Here is a 21,985-nt window from a genome sequence, read left to right as displayed (position 1 = left end):
AATGGGCAAAATTACTATTATCCACATACAGTATGGATAATAATGCATTTGCCCATTTTAAATACATATAAATTACAATAAATACAGTCAAAACATTTAACACTTACGTTTTACAGGCACCCAGGATGAAGGCCGTCTTCATCCTCATCTTCATTCTGCCCAGGCCCCTATGGTGCTGCAAAACATGCACAACAATTACAATAGCCAATGTAATGTCCCCTAACTCCTTAATCACCATAGCGGTTATTAACCGTTACAGTCATTAAGGGGTTAACCTACCCTCACCCACCACTCGGGAGGCCTACATACCCTCCCAGTCTAACCCCCCACCCCGTGAGGCCTAACCACCCTCACCCACTACCCACAAGGGATGCCTACCCACATACCCTTGGGGCCAATACACCCTCCCGCCCACCCCCCCGACACATACAGTACAATAATGTGCGAAATAACTATTATCCAGATATGGATAATATATTATTTGCCCATTATGAAACACATAAAACATCCATAAATCAAAACATGAATTTTTCATCTTAAAACCACATTGCATGTTAAAATAAATACAGCAGCCATTGCAAATATAAAAAAAACAAACTGCAGCTAAACAAATGTCTATGAAATGTCACACAATTGCATTGAGTGTGTACATGATGCAAATAATCTGTGCATCATAACACTATGCAAAATATATGTAACAATAAAATACACTATGAACAATGTCCCCTAACCACCAATACCATCCTGAAAATCAATTAGAAAGTAACCAACAGCAATACAATTAGCATCAATCAATTAATCCATTTCCTCAAACAATTAAAATACAATACAAATCAATTATACAACTCCCTATTCAATTGCTAAAGCCAAACCATTGCCAAAACAATTCTAATTTAAAGTAACCACCATCATTCTAATCTTACTACCATAAAGAAGCCTTTAGCTAAATACAAATTACATTATTCACAACAATGACAAAATAAAGATGCTAAATACATTATCCATACATGAAAAGAACCTAAACATGAGCCAAACAATCAATTATTATCCCTGTATGTCTATCCATACAGATAGATAAACATAACATACAGGGGCAATAATACAGCATAAAATACAAAGCATTTACATACAAAATTCACATACAATACACCCATTCAGTGTCCGTGAATGTATTATATACATAGATACATTAACGGGCATTAAATGGGAGTGAAAAAATAAAAGACACGAATGAAAAATCATAAAAACCTGTAAAAGTTTAAATAATAAACTTTTCTATTGTTTACTCACCATTAGATGTCCACTCTCCGAAATCCAAGCGACCCGGAAGCACAGGAACCAATCCACAGGTAAGCCATAAAATAAAAACAATAACAAATCCACGTCTGTGTCTCCTTTCTTCTTTGGGGTCTTCTTCCGTCTTCTTAGGCCACGCCCTTCTTCTCTTCTTAGGAGGGGAGATGTTCCCTCCTCGGCGACTAGCTTCAAAATGAGGCGACATAGGCTTTTATAGGCCTATGACATCACATTTAGGTCAAATGTTTCCCACGGTCCTGATTGGGCTGTGAAAAACATGTGATTTGGCCGATGAAAAAAAAAATGATGACGTCATTTAAAGGCAATGAAAGCACAGCCAATCAGAACGGCTTTGCTTCAATTGCCTTTAAGATGACGTCATTAAAAGAAACATGACCGGTCTCACATGGTGCCGTAGCCAATCAGAGCGTGGGAACTCCATCCCATCTCTGATTGGCTCTAGTAGACCATGTGACAGAGGCTTGGGGGAGAACGGATGTGACGTCTTTGAAAGCGTGTCACATGGTACTAGAGCCAATCAGAGTTGGGATGTATTTCCCACGCTCTGATTGGCTAATGTACCATGTGAGACCGGCCATGTTTCTTTTAATGACGTCATCTCAAAGGCAATTGAAGCAAAGCCATTCTGATTGGCTGTTTTTTCATTGCCTTTAAATGACGTCATCATTTTTTTTTTCATCAGCCAAATCACATGTTTTTCACGGCCCAATCAGGACCGTGGGAAACATTTGACCAAAATGTGACGTCATAGGCCTATAAAAGCCTATGTCGCCTCATTTTGAAGCTAGTCGCCGAGGAGGGAACATCTCCCCTCCTAAGAAGAGAAGAAGGGCGTGGCCTAAGAAGACGGAAGAAGACCCCAGAAGACCCCAAAGAAGAAAGAAGACACAGACGTGGATTTGTTATGGTTTTTTATTTTATGGCTTACCTGTGGATTGGTTCCTGTGCTTCCGGGTCGCTTGGATTTCGGAGAGTGGACATCTAATGGTGAGTAAACAAAAGACAAGTTTATTATTTAAACTTTTACAGGTTTTTATGATTTTTCATTCGTGTCTTTTATTTTTTCACTCCCATTTAATGCCCGTTAATGTATCTATGTATATAATACATTCACGGACACTGAATGGGTGTATTGTATGTGAATTTTGTATGTAAATGCTTTGTATTTTATGCTGTATTATTGCCCCTGTATGTTATGTTTATCTATCTGTATGGATAGACATACAAGGATAATAATTGATTGTTTGGCTCATGTTTAGGTTCTTTTCATGTATGGATAATGTATTTAGCATCTTTATTTTGTCATTGTTGTGAATAATGTAATTTGTATTTAGCTAAAGGCTTCTTTATGGTAGTAAGATTAGAATGATGGTGGTTACTTTAAATTAGAATTGTTTTGGCAATGGTTTGGCTTTAGCAATTGAATAGGGAGTTGTATAATTGATTTGTATTGTATTTTAATTGTTTGAGGAAATGGATTAATTGATTGATGCTAATTGTATTGCTGTTGGTTACTTTCTAATTGATTTTCAGGATGGCATTGGTGGTTAGGGGACATTGTTCATAGTGTATTTTATTGTTACATATATTTTGCATAGTGTTATATGATGCACAGATTAATTGCATCATGTACACACTCAATGCAATTGTGTGACATTTCATAGACATTTGTGTAGCTGCAGTTTGTTTTTTTTATATCTGCATTGGCTGCTGTATTTATTTTAACATGCAATGTGGTGGTTTTAAGATGAAAAATTCATGTTTTGATTTGTGGATGTTTTATGTGTTTCATAATGGGCAAATAATATATTATCCATATCTGGATAATAGTTATTTGGCACATTATTGTACTGTAGGTGTTGGGGGGGGGGATGTATGTATTGAATGTATAGGCCAGGTTTATTTATTTTACATTCAGGGTTGGTTCCTTGGTTCTGCGTGAGACCTCTGGAGACCACCTGCGGTCTCCTTGGGTATCTCACGGGTATCAGGCTGATGGTTCCATGGGTGACAAATGCGGGGATGAAGCGGTGGTCCCACATCCGTGGGGGCACCGCGGACCCGTAGGTGTGGGGATGAAGCGGTGGTCCCACATCCGTGGGGGCACCTGTGGGTCTGACCCGGGGCTCCCAGACATCCGCGGGCCTACCGTGGGGACCCAATTGTGGCCCACGGTGACCCAAGAAGACCACCTGGGGGTAATGGCGCTTGGCGGGACCCACCACCAGGCCTCCAGAACCTGTGTGAAACAAGTTGCTGGTACCCTGTAGGTCTGTCAGGTGACCCGCCAGCCCGCCGGGGACTCGCGTGGGCTGGGGTATGAACCCTGTATGTAAAAGAATAAATCATGTATTTATGGGGGGGCACAGGGGGTGGGTTATGTATGTAATAAATAGAATGATGCTTATTGTGGGGCTGTGTATAGTTTTTATTGTGGGTACTGGGGGTGGGGGGAGGGGGTATTGGCCCCAAGGGTATGTGGGTAGGCCTCCCTTGTGGGTAGTGGGTGAGGGTGGTTAGGCCTCACGGGGTGGGGGGTTAGTGTGGGAGGGTATGTAGACCTCCCGAGTGGTGGGTGAGGGTGGGTTAACCCCTTAATGACTGTAGCGGTTAATAACCGCTATGGTGATTAAGGGGTTAGGGGACATTACATTGGCTATTGTAATTGTTGTGCATGTTTTGCAGCACCGTAGGGGCATGGGCAGAATGAAGATGAGGATGAAGACGGCCTTCATCGTGGGTGCCTGTAAAAGGTAAATGTAATATGTTTTGACTGTATTTATTGAATGTTATATGTATTTAAAATGGCCAAATGCATTATCTACTATATATTTCTGAAAGCACTGTATGTCTGCGTCCCTAGCGGCAATCTCATTGGTCCCTTGGCCCGCCCGCCCCCGCACACCTCTCATTGGCCTGAGGCGGAGTGACGGGCCAAAGGACACACAGGGACACACAGGGACACACACACACACCTCTCTCTCTGTCCTCTACCCCCCCATCACACTCACCTCCCTCTCCACTCACCTCCCGCTCCACTCACCTCCCTCTCCACTCACCTCCCACTCCACTCACCTCCCTCTCCACTCACCTCCCTCCCGCTCAACTCCCTCCCCGGCGCGGGGACAGGCAGTGGGCAGTCTGCCGCTGCCTTCACTCACCTCCCGCTCCCTCTACTTACCTCCCGCTCCACTCACCTCCCCGGCGCGGGGACAGGCAGTGGGCAGGGCAGCCTGCTGCTGCCTCCACTCACCTCCCGCTCCCTCTACTCACCTCCCGCACCACTCAACTCCCCGGCGCGGGGACAGGCAGTGGGCAGGGCAGCCTGCCGCTGCCTCCACTCACCTCCCGCTCACCTCCCCTCCCGCTCACCTCCCCTCACCTCCCCTCACCTCCCCCTCACCTGCCCTCACCTCCCTGGCGCGGGGACAGGCATTGGCCAGGGCAGCCTACCGCTGCCACGCAGCACCTAAGATGGCGGCGGACGGAAGGACCCCTTCCTCCCTCGCGGACTAACTAACATGGCGGCGGCCAGAAGGAGAGGTGAGTGTGAGTGAGTGTGTGTGTGTCACAGCGTGACAGTGTGTGTGTGGGACACTGTGTGTGTGTCTGTGTGCGTGTGTGTGTGTGTTACACTGTGTCTCAGACACTGTAGAGTGGGGACCGGAGCTACACATGGGGGGGGTCAGGAGCGGAGAAAGATACAGGGGGAGTGGAGAGGAGGGACCCGTCAATTTAAAGCAAACCAACCCCCCTCCTGTCCACTGCCCCCCCCTCCCTGTCCACTGCCCCCCCCCTCCTGTCCACTGTCACCCCCCTCCTGTCCACTCTCCCCCCCTCCCATCCCCTCCTGTCCACTGTCCTTTCCACTGTCCCCCCCCCACCCGCCCCACTGTCCCCCTCCCTCCCCCCGGCCACTGTCCCCCCCCTCCTGTCCACTGTCCCCCCCTTCCTTATCCCCCGTCCCCCTCCCCTCCTTTCCCCCCGTCCCCCTCCCCTCCTTTTCCCCCCCTCTCCCCCCCGTTTTCCCCCCCTCTCCCACCCCCCTAAATGTAACTCACGGGCAACGCCGGCTCTCCCCCCCCCCCGCTCCCCTTTCTCCCCCCCCCCCCGCTCCCCTTTCTCCCCCCCGCTCCCCTTTCTCCCCCCCCGCTCCCCTTTCTCCCCCCCCGCTCCCCTTTCTCCCCCCCCCGGCTCCCCTTTCTCCCCCCCGCCTTTCCCCCCCCCCGCTCCTCTTTCTCCCCCCCCCCGCTCCCCTTTCTCCCCCCCCCGCTCCCCTTTCTCCCCCCCCCCGCTCCCCTTTCTCCCCCCCCGCCTTTCTCCCCCCCGGCTCCCCTTTCTCCCCCCCCCCGCTCCCCTTTCTCCCCCCCCCGCTCCCCTTTCTCCCCCCCCTGCTCCCCTTTCTCCCCCCCCGCTCCCCTTTCTCCCCCCCCCGCTCCCCTTTCTCCCCCTTCTCCCCTCCCCCCTCCTCCCTTCTCCCCTCCCCCCTCCTCCCTTTCCCTCCCCTTTCCCTCCCCCTCCTCCCCTTTCCCTCCCCCTCCTCCCCTTTCCCTCCCCCTCCCCCTCCTCCCCTTTCCCTCCCCCCTCCTCCCCTTTCCCTCCCCCCTCCTCCCCTTTCCCTCCCCCTCTTCCCCTTTCCCTCCCCCTCCTCCCCTCCCACCCCCTTCCCCTCTCCCACACCCTTCCCCCCCTTCCCACCAATCTTCGCCTTCCTGCCCGCCTTCCTGCCTCCCCGCCTCTGCTTTCGCGCCCACCCGCCTCTGCCTTTCACCCGCCCTTACTCCGCCCGCCTCTGCCTTTCACCCACCGCCTCACAGCCGCTGCATGCACTCAACAGACTCCCGCCACACTCGACACATACCTGCCGCCACACACACCTGCTGCCTCCCGCCCCTACGCACCGACATCACTGACCCACCGCCTCACACCCTAGCAGGACCCCCACTCACAGAGAGCACTCACAACCCACGTGACACCTGCCGCCTCACACCCTAGCAGGACCCCACTCACAGACAGCACTCACAACCCATGTGCCACCCGCCACCTCACACCCTAGCAGGACCCCCACTCACAGACAGCACTCACAACCCACGCGCCACCTGCCGCATCACACCCTAGCAGGACCCCCACTCACAGACAGCACTCACAACCCACGCGCCACCTGCCGCCTCACACCCTAGCAGGACACACGCCTCACATTTTTACATCTGTTATGTCACCAAAATATACATTGTACTGTGGTGTGTTTACAATAAACCATTTTTAAACAACATCGTATTACATTTTATTCCATCTTTCTTTTCAACATTATTATCCAACCTTTACAACAAATACTCACCTATTGTTCCACGATTTATAAATAATACTACATATTACGCATTTACATCCCGGGCAACGCCGGGTCTCTCAGCTAGTTATCCATATTTGGATAATAGTAATTTTGGCCATTACTGTATAGTATGTGTTAGGGGGTGTATTTAGTTAGAATTGTTGTTTTTTATTTTTGGAGGTGCACCATTGGTACCGCAGGCCCGCGGGTACCCCGGGACTCCCGGAGGGGACCCCGGGACGGCCACGGGGACCCCCGCAGGGACCCTTGCACTCCCGCAGGGACCCCTGCTTGGTGAGCCGGGGACCCCTGGACCCCCGGACCCCCGCGGGGTCAGCCAGGGACACCCGCGTGACCCCCGGGCTCCGTCGGGACCCCCGCGGGGTCAGCCGGGGACACCCGCCGGCCTGCTGTATGTGTTTTGCGCATGCAAAAATAAAAAGCCAGAATTTTTTCTAAGTCCAGATTTCTTTGCGTCTATTATGACCTGACGTGTTCTAATCAATGCAACTTTCGCGTTTGCTAAGGTTGCGTTGCTTAGTGCATCCCGCTTAAGGGCAGAATTTCACGCAAACAGGGCTGCGATAGAGCAAAGTTGGACTTAGAAAAAATCCATGAAAAAAGTCATTTTTAGACCGCAAAGTGCCTGTTTGCGTTCTTAGTGCATCGGGTTGAGCCAAAAATCACGATCGAAGAGCACTTTGCGGTCTAAAAGTGACTTATCGGAGCTTAGTGCTTAGCCCCCTCAGTCTCTATGGCATGCAATGGGTAGATAAGTAAATATAATTTTTAACCCTTTAGTTACCATACAGATACAGGTTACGCTAGCGCTTTATAGGATTAAGTGGTGCTATTCTATGTTATCCCTGCCAGTGGATCTATGGGAAACGCTATGATATTCTGCATTATCAGTAGGTAGAAATGAAGTTTGCTACATCTGTACCATGCATGCCTACATGACCACCATGGTTATAAAAGGATAATAATTAAAGTCTTCCATTATTGATTATGCTATTAAAAATCAATATACGCCAAGTATCTTTAGTAAAGATAGAAATGAGCCAAAACAAATCAAAAATGTGAGGTCCAATAAAAGGCCCTGAGATTCAAACCTCCATGAAGAACCAATGGCACCTTGCCCGTTAAGTATGTCTGGAAGCAGGGGAAATTAACGCGATTCTGTCCCGAAGACCCCCTACTTCCCAAAACCTGTACAAATTAAAGGGGTCAGCCTAGGACGAACTGTTCCTGCAACATAAACATTTTAGATTCTATAAGATTTGTTACCTCTTAGCAGCATACTTCTTTTTTAAATCGTCATTGAAGATTAAATTTATCTCCCCAAATTTCCACGATGTCTGCAGTTCACAGCCTATATTCAGCCTTGCTTCCTTTACAGCAATTTGAATCTCTCTGTATTCCCGCGTATCTGTCAGACAACCAGCAAGATACACTGCAACACAAATTGAAAGTTCTTATCAGATACACAATATTATAATAGAGAGTACAATTTTCTCTGCATATCATATGTCCTTATTAGTACAATTTATTTAGCTTTGTTTGATTTTAGATAACAGTGGATAAGACACAGCTGAAAACAATTAAGATATTTAGTTATCGGAGAGTAAAAAGGTGGAACTGAAAAAATGATACTAATGCAGTTAACTAGGCTCACAGTTAACTATCAATCTAATGTTCCCATATTTGTGTAATTGTCCATGGGATCTTAAGAAACTGAAGTGTTCATAACAATGTACCGATGTAGCAAGACTTACTGTCCTCCCCTCCAGGGCCGAACAAACAAACGTGTGCAGCGCCGGGACAGTGACTGATGCTATGGAGCTGCAGGGGTCTATGCTTCTTAATGGGATCCCCCAGCAGCGGTTAAGTTTGCTATATCTGTGCACACATATACACAAAAAAATGACCAATGCTGCTCTACCTATTTACAAACAGGCTCCCTAGTAGTAAACAGATGCAATACTGCAGGTACGATTCCTAGTCAGGCAAAACAAATGGAAGTCAATCAGGGCAGTAATGTTACCAGTCAAACGGCATCCCAACTACAGTGGACATACTGTAAGACAAGCGAGCAGTGGATCTTCAGTGATACTCTATCTGCAACGGACATAACCCTTTGTCTTTATATCTTGCTGCAATATAAATAGACCTCTTGCTGCCAGTGGCCTGAATACTATTGCGCTGGACTTGTGTTCTTTGTTGTTTGACTGGTAACATTACTGGCCTGGTTGGCTTCTATTTGTTTTGCCTGACTGAATCATACCTGCAGTATTGCATCTGTTTATTACTAGGGAGTCTGTATGTTACACAGGGTTAAAAAGGGAAGTACCTCTGGTCATTGTGACAGCTGAGGAAGGAGTTCACCCCCACGAAACGTTGCCCCCCTTATTTCCCTGTTTTTCCTTCCCACCCCCTCCCCCCCTGGTTTCCCCTTGTCTACCTTTCCTTTTCCCTGTCTCTCCCTCCCCTCGTGTTACCTTAGTACGCTGTGGGCTACATATTAATATTAGATTGCAGTTATTGCTATACATTTCCACAGTGTCTTTATTGATTTTTATGTTGTTGGATACATTTTCATATTAAAATTGATTTGGCATATTCCCCATTTTTTCTTGATTACATTGAGTGCTGGGAAGTTCCCCCATTTTTGTGCTATGCTTATGTGGAGGAAATAGGGTTCATCCTTGTTCACTTACTATTTTCTACCCTTATCTAAATTTGAATGCTGTCTATCCTCTAATTCAGGGGCACGCAAACTTGTTTTGCTGCGCCCCCTCTGCCTGCTCCTCTCCGTTCTGAGCCCCCCCTCCTTACCTCTCGCGTGTGACGTCACATGACCCCGCTGCGTCATTTGACACTGCGTTGCCATGGACACGAGTGACGCCGGCAGAGTCCAGGTAAATAAGTTTTAGAGTTACGTGGGCTTCACACAATCCCCCGGCTTTTCATTTAAATGCCTTGGGGAAGTGCGCGGGGCCTCTGCAACCGCCCGCGCCCCCCTAGACAAATCCAGCGCCCCCCACTTTGCACACCGCTGCTCTATTTTATACTTTCTTTTTTCCTTCCGCGACTGATGATGAGGCCCGAGCCTTGCAGTAGGATTTAAGAATTTGGCCTCAAGCTATTCTGCGTTTGACAAGCCTATTCTATACATTTGTTTCAGTCAGAAGAATGTTAAAGGATGATGAATAAATATCATGACATTAATACTAACCTATATCAGCAGCTCTTCTAATTTTAGGAATAGTGAAGTTCTTCAGCGGTTTGGAGCCGACACGGCTTACTGCAGAACAAGATTTTACACTTTCTTCCATTTTGTTGTCTGTCCTAAAACAGGAATGTGAGTAATCTTGTTGCAAAAGCATTTACTCTTTATTAAAAAGTAATACATATTCATGCAGCATAAATATCGCAAACCAAATACTTAAAACAAAGCAAATGTATAAATATGCAGGTAGGGTCTGTTATGTATAAAGAATATGTACAAGCAAATTGTCTGTTTTCAACTTTAGAATTATATATTTTTTTTATTTGTCGTTTTAGGGACAAAACTAAAAGACTAGGTTATAGCATATTTAACATTGTAACATAATCATTGGTGATTTGCAAATTGTAGCAAAAAAAAGGAATCCGATAGATTGTTTCCCCTTACAGTATATTCTGGCACATAAACCCTTGATAAATTACCCTCGTGGAACAGGGAGTCAATATACCATAATTAACTCCTCGTTCTGTTCAACTGCGTTCCTGGTTTACAATTATATCGGAAATAACATCCACTAAGTCACAAATATTCATCACCTTAAAAAAACTGCAATCACCATTAAACTATTGCCTACCTACAAAGTGGGGATTTACCAAAGACTCCCTGATGCTTCTGATGTGTGTGTGTGTGTGTGTGTGTGTGTGTGTGTGTGTGTGTGTGTGTGTGTGTGTGTGTGTGTGTGTGTGTGTGTGTGTGTGTGTGTATATATAGATATATACAGGCATACCCCGTTTTACATACACCCGCTTTACGTACACTCACAAGCACGTACATTTTTTTTTTGTTGCACCTTACCCCTGTGTACGTACACGTGCTTCGCGAGTACGGACACCAGGGGGCAGCGTGCGCAACTCAACACTCCTGCAACCTCCTTCATGCTTGTCTTCATTATGGAGCGCTCGATCTCCCTGTTCCCTCTGCCCTCCCATCTGTGTCCGTTCCCCCTCCCATCTTTGTCCGTTCCCCCTCCCATCTGTGTCCGTTCCCCCTCCCATCTGTGTCCGTTCCCCCTCCCATCTGTGTCCGTTCCCCCTGCAATCACGCTTCCTAAAGCAGCAGCTAAACCAGTGAGTCCGCCCGTGACTCTGCTTCCTCCTTCTCCCCCCTCCTCCCTCCTCCCTCCTCAGAGCTCTGCGAAGCTTTGCATGTGATGTGAATTACAGACTGCAGTGTGAGGGGGAGAAGATCTTCTGCTGCAGTCTTTGCTTGCGTGTGTGTGTGTGTGTGTGTGTGTGTGTGTGTGTGTGTGTGTGTGTGTGTGTGTGTGTGTGTGTGTGTGTGTGTGTGTGTGTGTGTGTGTGTGTGTGTGTGTGTGTGTGTGTGTGACTGAGTGTGTGACTGTGTGTGACTGAGTGTGACTGAGTGACTGTGTGTGTGACTGAGTGAGAGTGACTGTGTGACTGAGTGACTGTGTGACTGTGTGTGACTGAGTGACTGTGTGTGACTGAGTGACTGTGTGTGACTTAGTGACAGTGTGTGACTGAGTGACAGTGTGTGACTGAGTGACAGTGTGTGACTGAGTGACAGTGTGTGACTGAGTGACAGTGTGTGACTGAGTGACTGTGTGACTGAGTGATTGTGTGTGTGACTGAGTGACTGTGTGTGTGACTGAGTGACTGAGTGTGTGACTGAGTGTGTGACTGAGTGACTGAGCGTGTGACTGAGTGACTGAGCGTGTGACTGAGTGACTGAGCGTGTGCCTGAGTGACTGAGCGTGTGACTGAGTGACTGAGCGTGTGACTGAGTAACTGAGCGTGTGACTGAGTGACTGAGCGTGTGACTGAGTGTGTGACTGAGTGCATGTGTGTGTGACTGAGTGCGTGTGTGTGTGACTGAGTGCGTGTGTGTGTGACTGAGTGCATGTGTGTGTGACTGAGTGCGTGTGTGTGTGACTGAGTGCGTGTGTGTGTGACTGACTGAGTGCGTGTGTGTGTGACTGACTGAGTGACAGTGTGTGACTGAGTGTATGACTGAGTGACTGTGTGTGTGATGAGTGACTGAGTGTGTGACTGAGTGTGTGACTGAGTGTGTGACTGAGTGACTGAGTATGTGACTGAGTGACTGAGTGACTGAGCGTGTGACTGTGTGTGACTGAGTGACTGAGTGTGACTGAGTGACTGAGCGTGTGACTGAGCGTGTGACTGAGTGACTGAGCGTGTGACTGAGTGACTGAGCGACTGAGTGTGTGACTGTGTGTGACTGAGCGTGTGACTGAGTGTGTGTGACTGAGTGCGTGTGTGACTGAGTGCGTGTGTGTGTGACTGAGTGCGTGTGTGTGTGACTGACTGAGTGCGTGTGTGTGACTGACTGAGTGCGTGTGTGTGAGACTGAGTGCGTGACTGACTGAGAGAGAGAGACTGACTGAGTGAGAGACAGAGACTGAGTGAGTGAGACTGAGTGAGAGAGAGAGAGAGACAGAGAGACTGAGTGAGAGAGAGACAGAGAGACTGAGTGAGAGAGAGAGAGACAGAGAGAGAGAGACAGAGAGACTGAGTGAGAGAGAGACTGCGAGAAGGAGAGAGCTGCTATACAGTACTGACCCGCGTGCGCGCCTCTCACCTCCTTGCTTCCTCCCATTCATTTTATTTGAATAAAGCCTACTGTATTTATTTTGGTTACAAATGCATTATTTACATCAGTTAGGCACGTGTATGATGTTTGCAGTACAGTACATGCATTGTAAAGTGGAAAAAAGGCAGTGCTTCACTTTAAGTACATTTTCACTTTACATACATGCTCCGGTCCCATTGCGTATGTTAAAGCGGGGTATGCCTGTATATACACAGTATATATAGTTTGTTAAAACAAATTTCTTTCATCTCAATAAAGACACTTTCTCTGAAAATTACCATGAACTTTATAGTCAGTACATGAGAATGAATTTAGATTGGGGCTAATATAATGCATTGGCAAATAATGAGGCAGTACTGCCATCTCCGAGGTGGTGGCCAAAATAGGCTAATAAAAGGTGAGAATTGTAATTAATTATGTAATTTTTTTAACATTGCAGCAAGGCACACAAAGCTGTAGACAAGTCCCTAAACACGCCCCGTTTTCATGATGTAAATACCTTGAGGTAGCTTGGGGTGATGTCTGACGCACGGCACAAACGCGGGAAATCAATACATTAAAATTAGCTTCATAAATGCAGATTGGCGACTGCACAAGATTCTCTAGAATTTTTACACCGTTTTCTAGGATTTTGTCCTTTTATCAGTTTTGTACATAGCCACCTTTATTTCAATCAGATAAATCTGCCGGAACTAAACTTTGTAATTTGGCAACAAAACCTGCGTCACATGTAAGAGTCTTGTTAATCAAGTTAACTACTTCTTCAATTTCATACAGAAGCTATAATAAAGGTTTACAGTACTATAAAAAATGCTAATTATATTTACTAAGCAGTGCTTTTCCATAAGACACCTTTCAACGTCCTAAGAGGCCTTCCGGCCAACTAATTTCAATGGACTGTAAGGTCATGTGACTTGCCCGTCGCACCGAGAAATCAGTTTCAACTGATTCCTCGCGCAACCCGCGCCTTCCTGCTGCCGCGCGCGCTTGCGTGGTCTATGGGTGCAATAATGCCTTAAGGCAATGTGTTCGCGCCGCACACGGACGCCTCCACGCGGTTTGCGACTTAGCCTTGCTGTTCAACCTAGCCATAGAACCCTTTGCTATATATATGAGACAAATGAAAGAATTAAAGGGAATTAAGAACTAAAACCATCTATGTTTGCAGACGACATTCTAATGTTTCTATCCCACCCAGATAAATCTATTACCAGCATACTAAATCAAATAGAAAATGTTGGCTCGATCTGAAGATTCAAAATAAATGTCTCAAAAAACTAAGTTATTACCGAACTACGTAAAGCAATGCTAGGGTTGCTGTGGTGTTCCAAGAAAAGTAGAATAGCTTATAGAAAACAACAACTATCAAGGGTGCATTAACTTACCAGGCATAAGAAATTATAATATAGCATGCACAATGAGACATGTAGCTGACTGGATCTTGGATACAAGTAATTACTCCTCACTGACACTAGAAAGTCTATTCTCCTCCCCTAAATACCATTAAGAGAAATTCTACACATGGGCTGCAGTGACATCTCACAAACCATTAAACAAAACATACAGTACTATTGAGATATGTATGTAACATGAAAAACAGTGAGGAAAAAATATAACCTTTCACACAATCTCGAGATACTTACCATCCAAGGGAACGCCAAATTTAATCCAGGTTCCACACAATCTTAATTTGAGTCCTGAAATGAGAAAGGCATCACATGTTTAGATCATTTAATAGACAGACAAAACAACAATTCATGCACTTCCATGAATTCACAAAGTGGGGTATCCCTCAAAACCACTGATTCTCACACATGCAGATAATCAACAACTGTAAAAAAAAACTTCTAAACTTCAAGACACATATACTCCAAAATAATAAATTAGATAATTATTTAAACCATACTAGAGAAAAAATTACTGTTTCAGAACTATACAATCTCATTAGAGATCAAGACATGGATGGAACACGCAAATAATACCCTCACAGAGCATGGAGAACTGACTTTCCAGAAATACAGAATATGGAACAACTGATAAGATGCAACCAGAGAATACACAGGCTTCATACCTTCTGGGACCTGGAGGGAAATGCAGTTCAAATAACAAATAGAGCCTACAGTACATAGCTTTCACAAGGCAGATTAAATCAAGAAAGGAAGACACCACAAAAAGTCCTAAGTGTAAGTGAAAAAAAGGTGATCTAAAAAAAATTGTCTATGAGCATATGGGTAGATCCGTGGCTGATACTATACACCTCGTTCACAAAATGCACTTACCTGAACTCCTAATGTCTCTGTACGTTCTTCCAACTTACCACTTAGATTGTAAGTTCTTCGTAGCAGGGATTCCTTTTCCTAATGTTATTTTTATGTCGGAAGCGCATATTCCCATTATGTCTTATATTATTATGTAACGTGTATTACTGCTTTGAAGCACTATGTACATAGATGGTGCAATATAAACAAAGATATACATACATACATACAGTGTACATCTGTGTTGCCCCAAAGGCGGACAGTCTGATGGGGCTACCCAAAAGCTGCTCCCCTCTACACAGGACCACCGTGCTAAGGGTTAACATTTGCTTGAACTTTGTGGAACGTCAACCCCACCCACTGGAATGTTAATGAGCCAAGAGGACAGAAAGAACTTTTTGTTCACAGCTGCATTGAATGTCAACTACCCCAGTGTACATCTGGTTGCCCCAAAAGCGGACAGCCTTTGGCTCAGCTGAAGGATAGCCAAGGGGTGTGAGCCGTTGTCACAGGAGACCAGGTCTATCAACAGCTTTTTATACCGGGATCTTTTATTGATTGAGCTAAGCAAGGAGGTAAAATAAATTGTAATTTATTTCAGGAAAAGACATACACACAATATAACATAATTTACAGGGTTAACACACTTACTGGAAACGGGGCTAACAAATAAATCTATCCTTTAAACGAAATTCCCAAAAATTATCTCTGTAGAAGCTTTTTCCAATCATCGGTAGATACACACGAAAATCAAGGAACTGATTTCGACATGCAATGCCAGCCGCGACCACTACATTCTTCAGGAGTGGGGCTTAGAAAAATTCTTGAGTCAAAATCTTTGAAGTCGTCTTGCGTCTATTCAGCACATAGAATCTTTGAATTTGCCGCTGTTGGTTTGGCGCTTGGAATCTGCGCTCCTCATTTGCTGCAAGGCTCCGTATGGGTTTCAGCGTCCCATTCACAAACCTCTAAAGCCTATCAGAGCATGGGAATTTCCCTGCCAGCCAATCACCGATTTGCTGGTATTGTAAAGCCGGGTGGGCACCTTTTCTCATTCTGCAAAGGGGCATGCGCCAACCTGGCACCTCTGCCTCTTTGCATACTGAACCCAACCACTGTCCAGGCTCTATAGAGTCTGGGCTCTGGCAAATGGTGGCCGGATAGCCCTGTGTTAGCCCAGGATGCGGGTACTCAAGCAGAACTGCAGTACCCCTCCTGTTCTAACACCTTGGCATCCATGAGACTTTCAAGTCTGGACTCCACACAGACCCATAGGCACAAAGCTTGGTAGCCACCTGGTCCCTCGGAATCCATGACTTGGAAATCCGACAGTTCATTTAAAGGTTATCAGTACATATACCTATTAAATATAACTCTTCAATAAAATATCAGGGTCCTGTCTTTTGTGTGATAAAATATATAAGTCCCTGTTCTGGTGTCAGGGATATAGTGAGAGTACATAATATTGCCTACACTCACTAGCGTCATTCTTGGCACACTTTAGAACTAACTTTTAAAACTTTTACACACAAGAAATTACTCTCAGCTTTATCACTTAGCTGGAGCACCCCCTGGGCCCCTATACAAGGTTCAGGGTACCTGGGCATGTATCTGGGCACCTCTCCTTATACTAGGGACCCCTTGTATGATTGCAGGTATACATCAACCACTTCATGCCCGTTTACCTTGTCTGGAAGATGCTGCAGCAGGAACCCTGGCGGTGAGTTGTAAGAACGTTTTCAGAGTCAGAGTTTGACCGGAGAACTGTGCTTGGCTGTATCCGAGAATCTCACTCGATACCCGGATCCAACTTTTGGGGTATTCCATAACTCTGGAATCTCGATACATAGACACATTCTGTAAAGACTTTCTCCAGCAAACCCGCTCTGTGTAACGCTGTGGTCACCACAAACAAGGCGGGTCCCCGGTACTGAGGTGGGTATGGGTATAAACGCCACCCACAGCCACTGGGGTGCGTCTGGAGTGCGGAAGGTCAGGCAGCCTGATCAGGATTGGAGAGAGTAGAATGGTCAGGTACTTTCCGAGGTCTGAGGTAGGAGCCAGTAGAATGGTCGGTGTCCGTTTAGCCGTGGTCAGGGGTTGGACCCAGTAGGAGCATAGAAGTCTGTAAGCCGTGGTCAGGATTGGAGAGATGCGGAAGGTCAGAGGTAAGCCGGGGTCGGTGAGCCAGAAGTGCGGAGTCCAAAGTTTCTTGCTCCATTGGGGGCTTCAACCCCCCCCCCTTTGGATTTATGTATTCATATCAGTTTTTACCCTATGCACCATGAGTTAATTAGACTTTATATTGAATAGTTGGAGAGCGATAAGCATTTGTGTGTTTGTCACCCCCTACTCTCACCTGGGAAGCAAGGGGTTAACTGGACTGTGGTCCAGTAATGTGTTTTTCCCTTGCTTCAGCATCCTAATGTATATTCCCCTGTAAAAATGTATTGTTTCTGTTCCAGTGTTTGCACCAACACATACACTGGGATTAATGCGGGAGGGAAAGGGTTAAGGTTAACATAGTGTTTATAGCTCTTTGTTCCATGTTCCCGCCTTTTCAGGCACCATTTTGATTTTGCAGAGTCCCATAGGTCGCCATTGGGGCTCCATGTATTCCAATGGCAGAAGTAGCGGTTTTGACCTGTCTCCAGCGACGACCAGCAGGTGGCGTCCGAGAGGAGGAGCGGCGGTTTCCCATTGTACACTACCGACACACTTTATTAAAGTGTGGCCGGTTCCGCAAGCCGGGAGATTTCCCGGCTTGCTAGTGGCCGCCCCTCGGCGTGCCGCGCGTCACGCGTCATCGGGAGCCTGCCCTGGTGTCCCGCGATGTGGGGGACGGCGGCAGGGGGTTCCGGGGGACCCGGCGGACCCGGAAGCGGGAGGGAGAGCGCCCCGATCGGAGGGCGCTCTTCCGCTGCTTCGGCGCGCGCCCGGCACCCTCCGGCGCGCGCCAGTTTACTGCTGCGGCCGAGAACGGGCAAATGCTCGAATAAACTCGGCCGCAGCAGTAAGTCAATGGGACCATTGACTTCAATGGGGATTCCTCGACGTCAGCCTCCAGGAACAGGTTGGCAGCCATCCAAACCTCAAAACCGCAGAAGCGGATACAATGTCTTTGAAAAGAGCTTTATCACTTGGGTCAAGTTCAATGACAATTTGCGTGGGAATCTTAGGTTCTAGGGCACCTAGGAATAAAATTCTGGTTGTCCCTAGCCCCTAGGAACCCCCACACACGGCCCCCAACGGGTCCAGGAATGAGGGACCCCCGTAAAGGGTTGAGCGGAGAAAGAGGGTCGCGCCATTGACTTTAATGGCGGAGCGGAGGTCCCATTGAATCCAATGGCGGCGTGCGCCCATGCATTGTCTATGGCAGTGCCGGCCATTGATTCCAATGGGGAAAAGCCGCGTGGCGTGAAAACGGCTAAGTCCGAAATTGTGAAAAGTGTAAGTCCATATCTCCGGTTCTGGAAGGACCAGAGGGCTGGCATTTGGGTGGCATGTAGCCAAGGTTCCGGCATGAACGCATGGCCATTCCCAGCCCTCTCCGAACAACCAGACGGATTGTGGGCAAATGTAAAGATTTTTGTTTTTTCCATAGACTTCAATGGCGGCGTCTCCCCATTGAAAGTCTATGGCGGGGAACCCCATTGACTTCAACGGCGGAGTCGCTCCATTGAACGCCTATGGCGGCGGAGCCCGTTGATTTCAATGGGGAAAGAGTGAAAGGCAGAGATTCATTTTTAAAGGGAAGAATCCTGTATTTTAAAAGTGTTTTAACCTGCATTTGTGTATCTCCGGTTCTGGGGGTCGCAGAGGGCTGAGATTTGGCCACAATGAAGATACAGTTCCGGCAACAAAAGCTGGCAAATATCAGCCCACTGGACCCAACGGAACCGATTATATTAATATGTGAAGATATTAAACTGTGAATGGTACTTTGGGTCTGATAGGAGAACGCAGAGCCCATCTGCTATGGTAATAGGTCAGGGGGGCAGACAGATGGTTTAGCATAAGTCCTCTGATCAAAGGTTAACCGCTGTGATTGTATCTACTAGGGCGAAGAACAAAGGGCCTGAGTGGTCTGTAAGTGTCATAGTTCACACTTGCAGGGAAGGGACATTCTACTTCAAAAGACTCCACTAGCCAGCTAGGCGCCTTAAGGTTAAGGTATAGGACTGAAAATTGAAAATAAACAAGGCTCAGCCTATGCCCATTGTCTTTGTATCATCCTGAGATTGCTGCATGATCTGCTAATCAAGATTTCTGATTATTTCATCATTCCAATTCTAAGTAAGTGCATATTTTGTCTGTTATTTGTATATCTCGTGTGTTCACCTTTATCAAGGAATAAATTATATTTTATCATATCTAGTCGTGTTCAGTTCAACCCAGATAATTTTGGTGTACGATATAGGCCTCTCACAAGCTCCCGGGACAGCGCATGCGCAGACCGGCAATGCGCCGTTCAACGCATGCGCAACATCGGCAAAGCCCTCCATTCTGCGCATGCACGACCCCGCACTGGCCCGTTCTGTGCATGCGTGGACATGGCGGCCCTCTACTCGGTACTGCCAAGAAGCGGGGCCTTGCTGTATTAAAAAAATTGTTAATTATATTTACTACCCTGTGCTTTTCCATATGACACCTTCCAACAACAGAAGACACATTCTGGCCAGTGGCAGACTTACGCAAAATCTAACTAAGCTATAGCTTAGGGCCTCACAATACGAGGGGCCTCAAAAACAGGAAAACATTAATGCATTTTAAGTTTTAAAGTAGGATGATAGTAGATATGGGAAAAAGAAGATTCTCTATAAATATGGACTTTTTCGTTCAAATATGACCCTAAGCATTATGTGCACCGAAAGTGACAAATGACGTAGCTTATCCTTTGAAGACATGATCAGTGACACTGCTCTCCAAAAATCACGAAAGATAATGTTTTAATATTAAAATTACTGTGATGTGTTCATTTTAGCTTTACACCATCCTCTTTGTATATAACAATGCTAGTATAATGCTTTCATTAATTTCAGTTTCATCTTTATATTCTCAATGGTCACTTCAGTCAGAATAATAAATATTTTTTAAACTTGACGTAGCTTAGTGCCACAGTAGGTCAAAGTCCAGCCAAGCTTCTGGCCCATTAATTTCAATGAAATAAGGTGTCTTCAAGGGCTGGAATGTGTGTTATAGTATAGTGCTGCTTAGTAAACATGGGCCTGCGTATCACAGCTGCTGCTTTTTGATGCTTGATACGCAAACCCCAATGGTATGTAAAACTTAATCTACTGTATATAGAACATGTACAATAAAATATGGACCATAATCATTTTACTCTATAGGATATTAATGCTGAGCGATATTTAATAACAGCACGGTAGTGTTTTATTGACTTGAATACTGAAAATATATTGAATAATTTTCTATGGCATGTATATCATGTATATACACTGTAGATCAGGTAAAGAAATATGGACCACAATGTTGTAAAAAGGCTACAGATTTTGGAGCCCTTACTGTATACCAGGGAAAGCTGCTGTGAGACGTAGGCCCATGATTACTAAGCAGTACTGTACTATAACACACATACAAGTCCTCAAACACCTTAGACCAGCGGTGCACAAACTGGGGGGCGCGACACCCAGGGGGGCGTGAGAATGCCTGTGAGGGGGGGGGGGAGGAGCGCGGTTTACAGAGGCCCTGTGCGCTTCCCGAAGGCACTTAACTTTTAAGTGCCAGAGGAGCTGCAGGGCCTCTGTAAACCTTTACTTACCTTGGCTCCACACGCGTCGCCATGTGACGTCACGTTGCTATGACGCCGGAGCCGAGGTAAGTGGGGGTGAGGGGGGGGCGCAGGGGTGATGTGGCCGCCGGCAGCGGGGGCGCAGGGAAATAAGTTTGCGCCCCCCTGATATAGACCAAGGCTTAAGGCTTAGACCATTGAAATTAATGGGTCGTCGCTGGAGGTCTGATCTTGAAGCATGACTCCCCCTCCCCCATCGCCGAAGCCTCGGCTTTTTTCTTTTTCAGCTCCGGCATCAGGGACTGTGAGTCTTGCTACAGCTGTACATTTAATCTTGTAAAACCTGAGGTGCCAGCACAATGCGATTATATGATTGCTTCTCGGAGCTCCATAATCACGTCATCACTGCTGACAGGAACGGAAGAGGAGGGGAACACGATTCCCCGTAGAAAACGAGCAAAATGGCCACGACGTAGTAGCCTGACATCATGACCTGGTAACTACATCATGGAGCACTCAGGGGGTTAATGTATTTACATGTGGTAGTAAATTTAAGGTGCTTAAGCTCAGTCCTCAAGGGCTATGAACAGGCCATGTTTAAAAGCTGTCTTTAATTATAAACGTATCCTTAACTATCGCTAAAACAACTTGCAGAGTATTGCCCTGAAAACCTGGACTGTTGGTATCTCCAGACGACTGACCATGAGCACCCCTACTTCCACATAGGTATGCCAGGTGTCTGGTATTGAACCGGACTGTCCTGTATTTGGACACTGCCAGTAAACAAAATGAGAGGTAATACTAGACATGTATGTGTCTGGCATTTCCTTTCTGGACTTAGTGACCTGACCGGCTTGGGGGTGTCGGTTTCTCTATGCAGGGCTGTTGTTAGGGGGGCTGGCAGTTTCCTCCATTCAGATTGGTTGCTGCTTGATAATGCAGCCAATCCACGGTGGAGGAAATAGCATGGAGCACAGGGGGGGGGGAGGTGTGTGTGTGTGTGTGTGTGTGTGTGTGTGTGTGTGTGTGTGTGTGTGTGTGTGTGTGTGTGTGTGTGTGTGTGTGTGTGTGTGTGTGTGAGAAAATGAGGGGTGGGGCGGGGAGAGAGAAATGAGAGGGGTGGGTGGGGGGGAGAGAAAATGAGAGGGGTGGGTGGGGGGGAGAGAGAAAATGAGAGGGGTGGGGGGGAGAGAGAAAATGAGAGGGGTGGGGGGGGAGAGAGAAAATGAGAGGGGTGGGGGGGAGAGAGAAAATGAGAGGGGTGGGGGGAGAGAGAAAATGAGAGGGGCGGGGGGAGAGAATGAGAGAGGAGGGGGGAGAGAGAAAATGAGAGGGGGGAGAGAAAATGAGAGGGGTGGGGGGGGGAGAGAATGAGAGGGGTGGGGGGAGAGAGAAAATGAGAGGGGTGGGGGGGAGAGAGAATGAGAGGGGTGGGGGTGGAGAGAGAATGAGAGGGTGGGGGGGAGAGAAAA

At 46.8% G+C, this 21,985-nt stretch overlaps 1 protein-coding gene across 8 annotated transcripts in view; it reads right to left on the bottom strand.

Moving 5' to 3' along the window:
- Positions 1 to 21,985, bottom strand: part of TEX15 (testis expressed 15, meiosis and synapsis associated) — a 171,631-nt gene that overhangs the window by 86,936 nt on the left and 62,710 nt on the right. For 5 of the 8 annotated variants that reach the window (XM_075604064.1, XM_075604078.1, XM_075604122.1 and 2 more), the window contains 3 exons: positions 14,147 to 14,200; positions 9,882 to 9,989; positions 7,934 to 8,099 (listed from right to left, as the gene is read on the bottom strand). In XM_075604064.1, the coding sequence (XP_075460179.1) occupies positions 7,934 to 8,099; positions 9,882 to 9,989; positions 14,147 to 14,200 (328 nt within the window). Of the gene's footprint in view, positions 1 to 7,933; positions 8,100 to 9,881; positions 9,995 to 14,146; positions 14,201 to 21,985 lie in introns of all 8 variants that reach the window. The other 3 variants (XM_075604096.1, XM_075604105.1, XM_075604087.1) reach the window with 1 other exon arrangement.

The sequence above is a fragment of the Ascaphus truei genome, chromosome 1 (assembly GCF_040206685.1).
Source record: "Ascaphus truei isolate aAscTru1 chromosome 1, aAscTru1.hap1, whole genome shotgun sequence".
Lineage (NCBI taxonomy): Eukaryota > Metazoa > Chordata > Amphibia > Anura > Ascaphidae > Ascaphus > Ascaphus truei.
The sequence above is the reverse complement of the archived record's forward strand: the minus strand, read 5'-3'. Positions and strand labels throughout refer to the sequence as shown.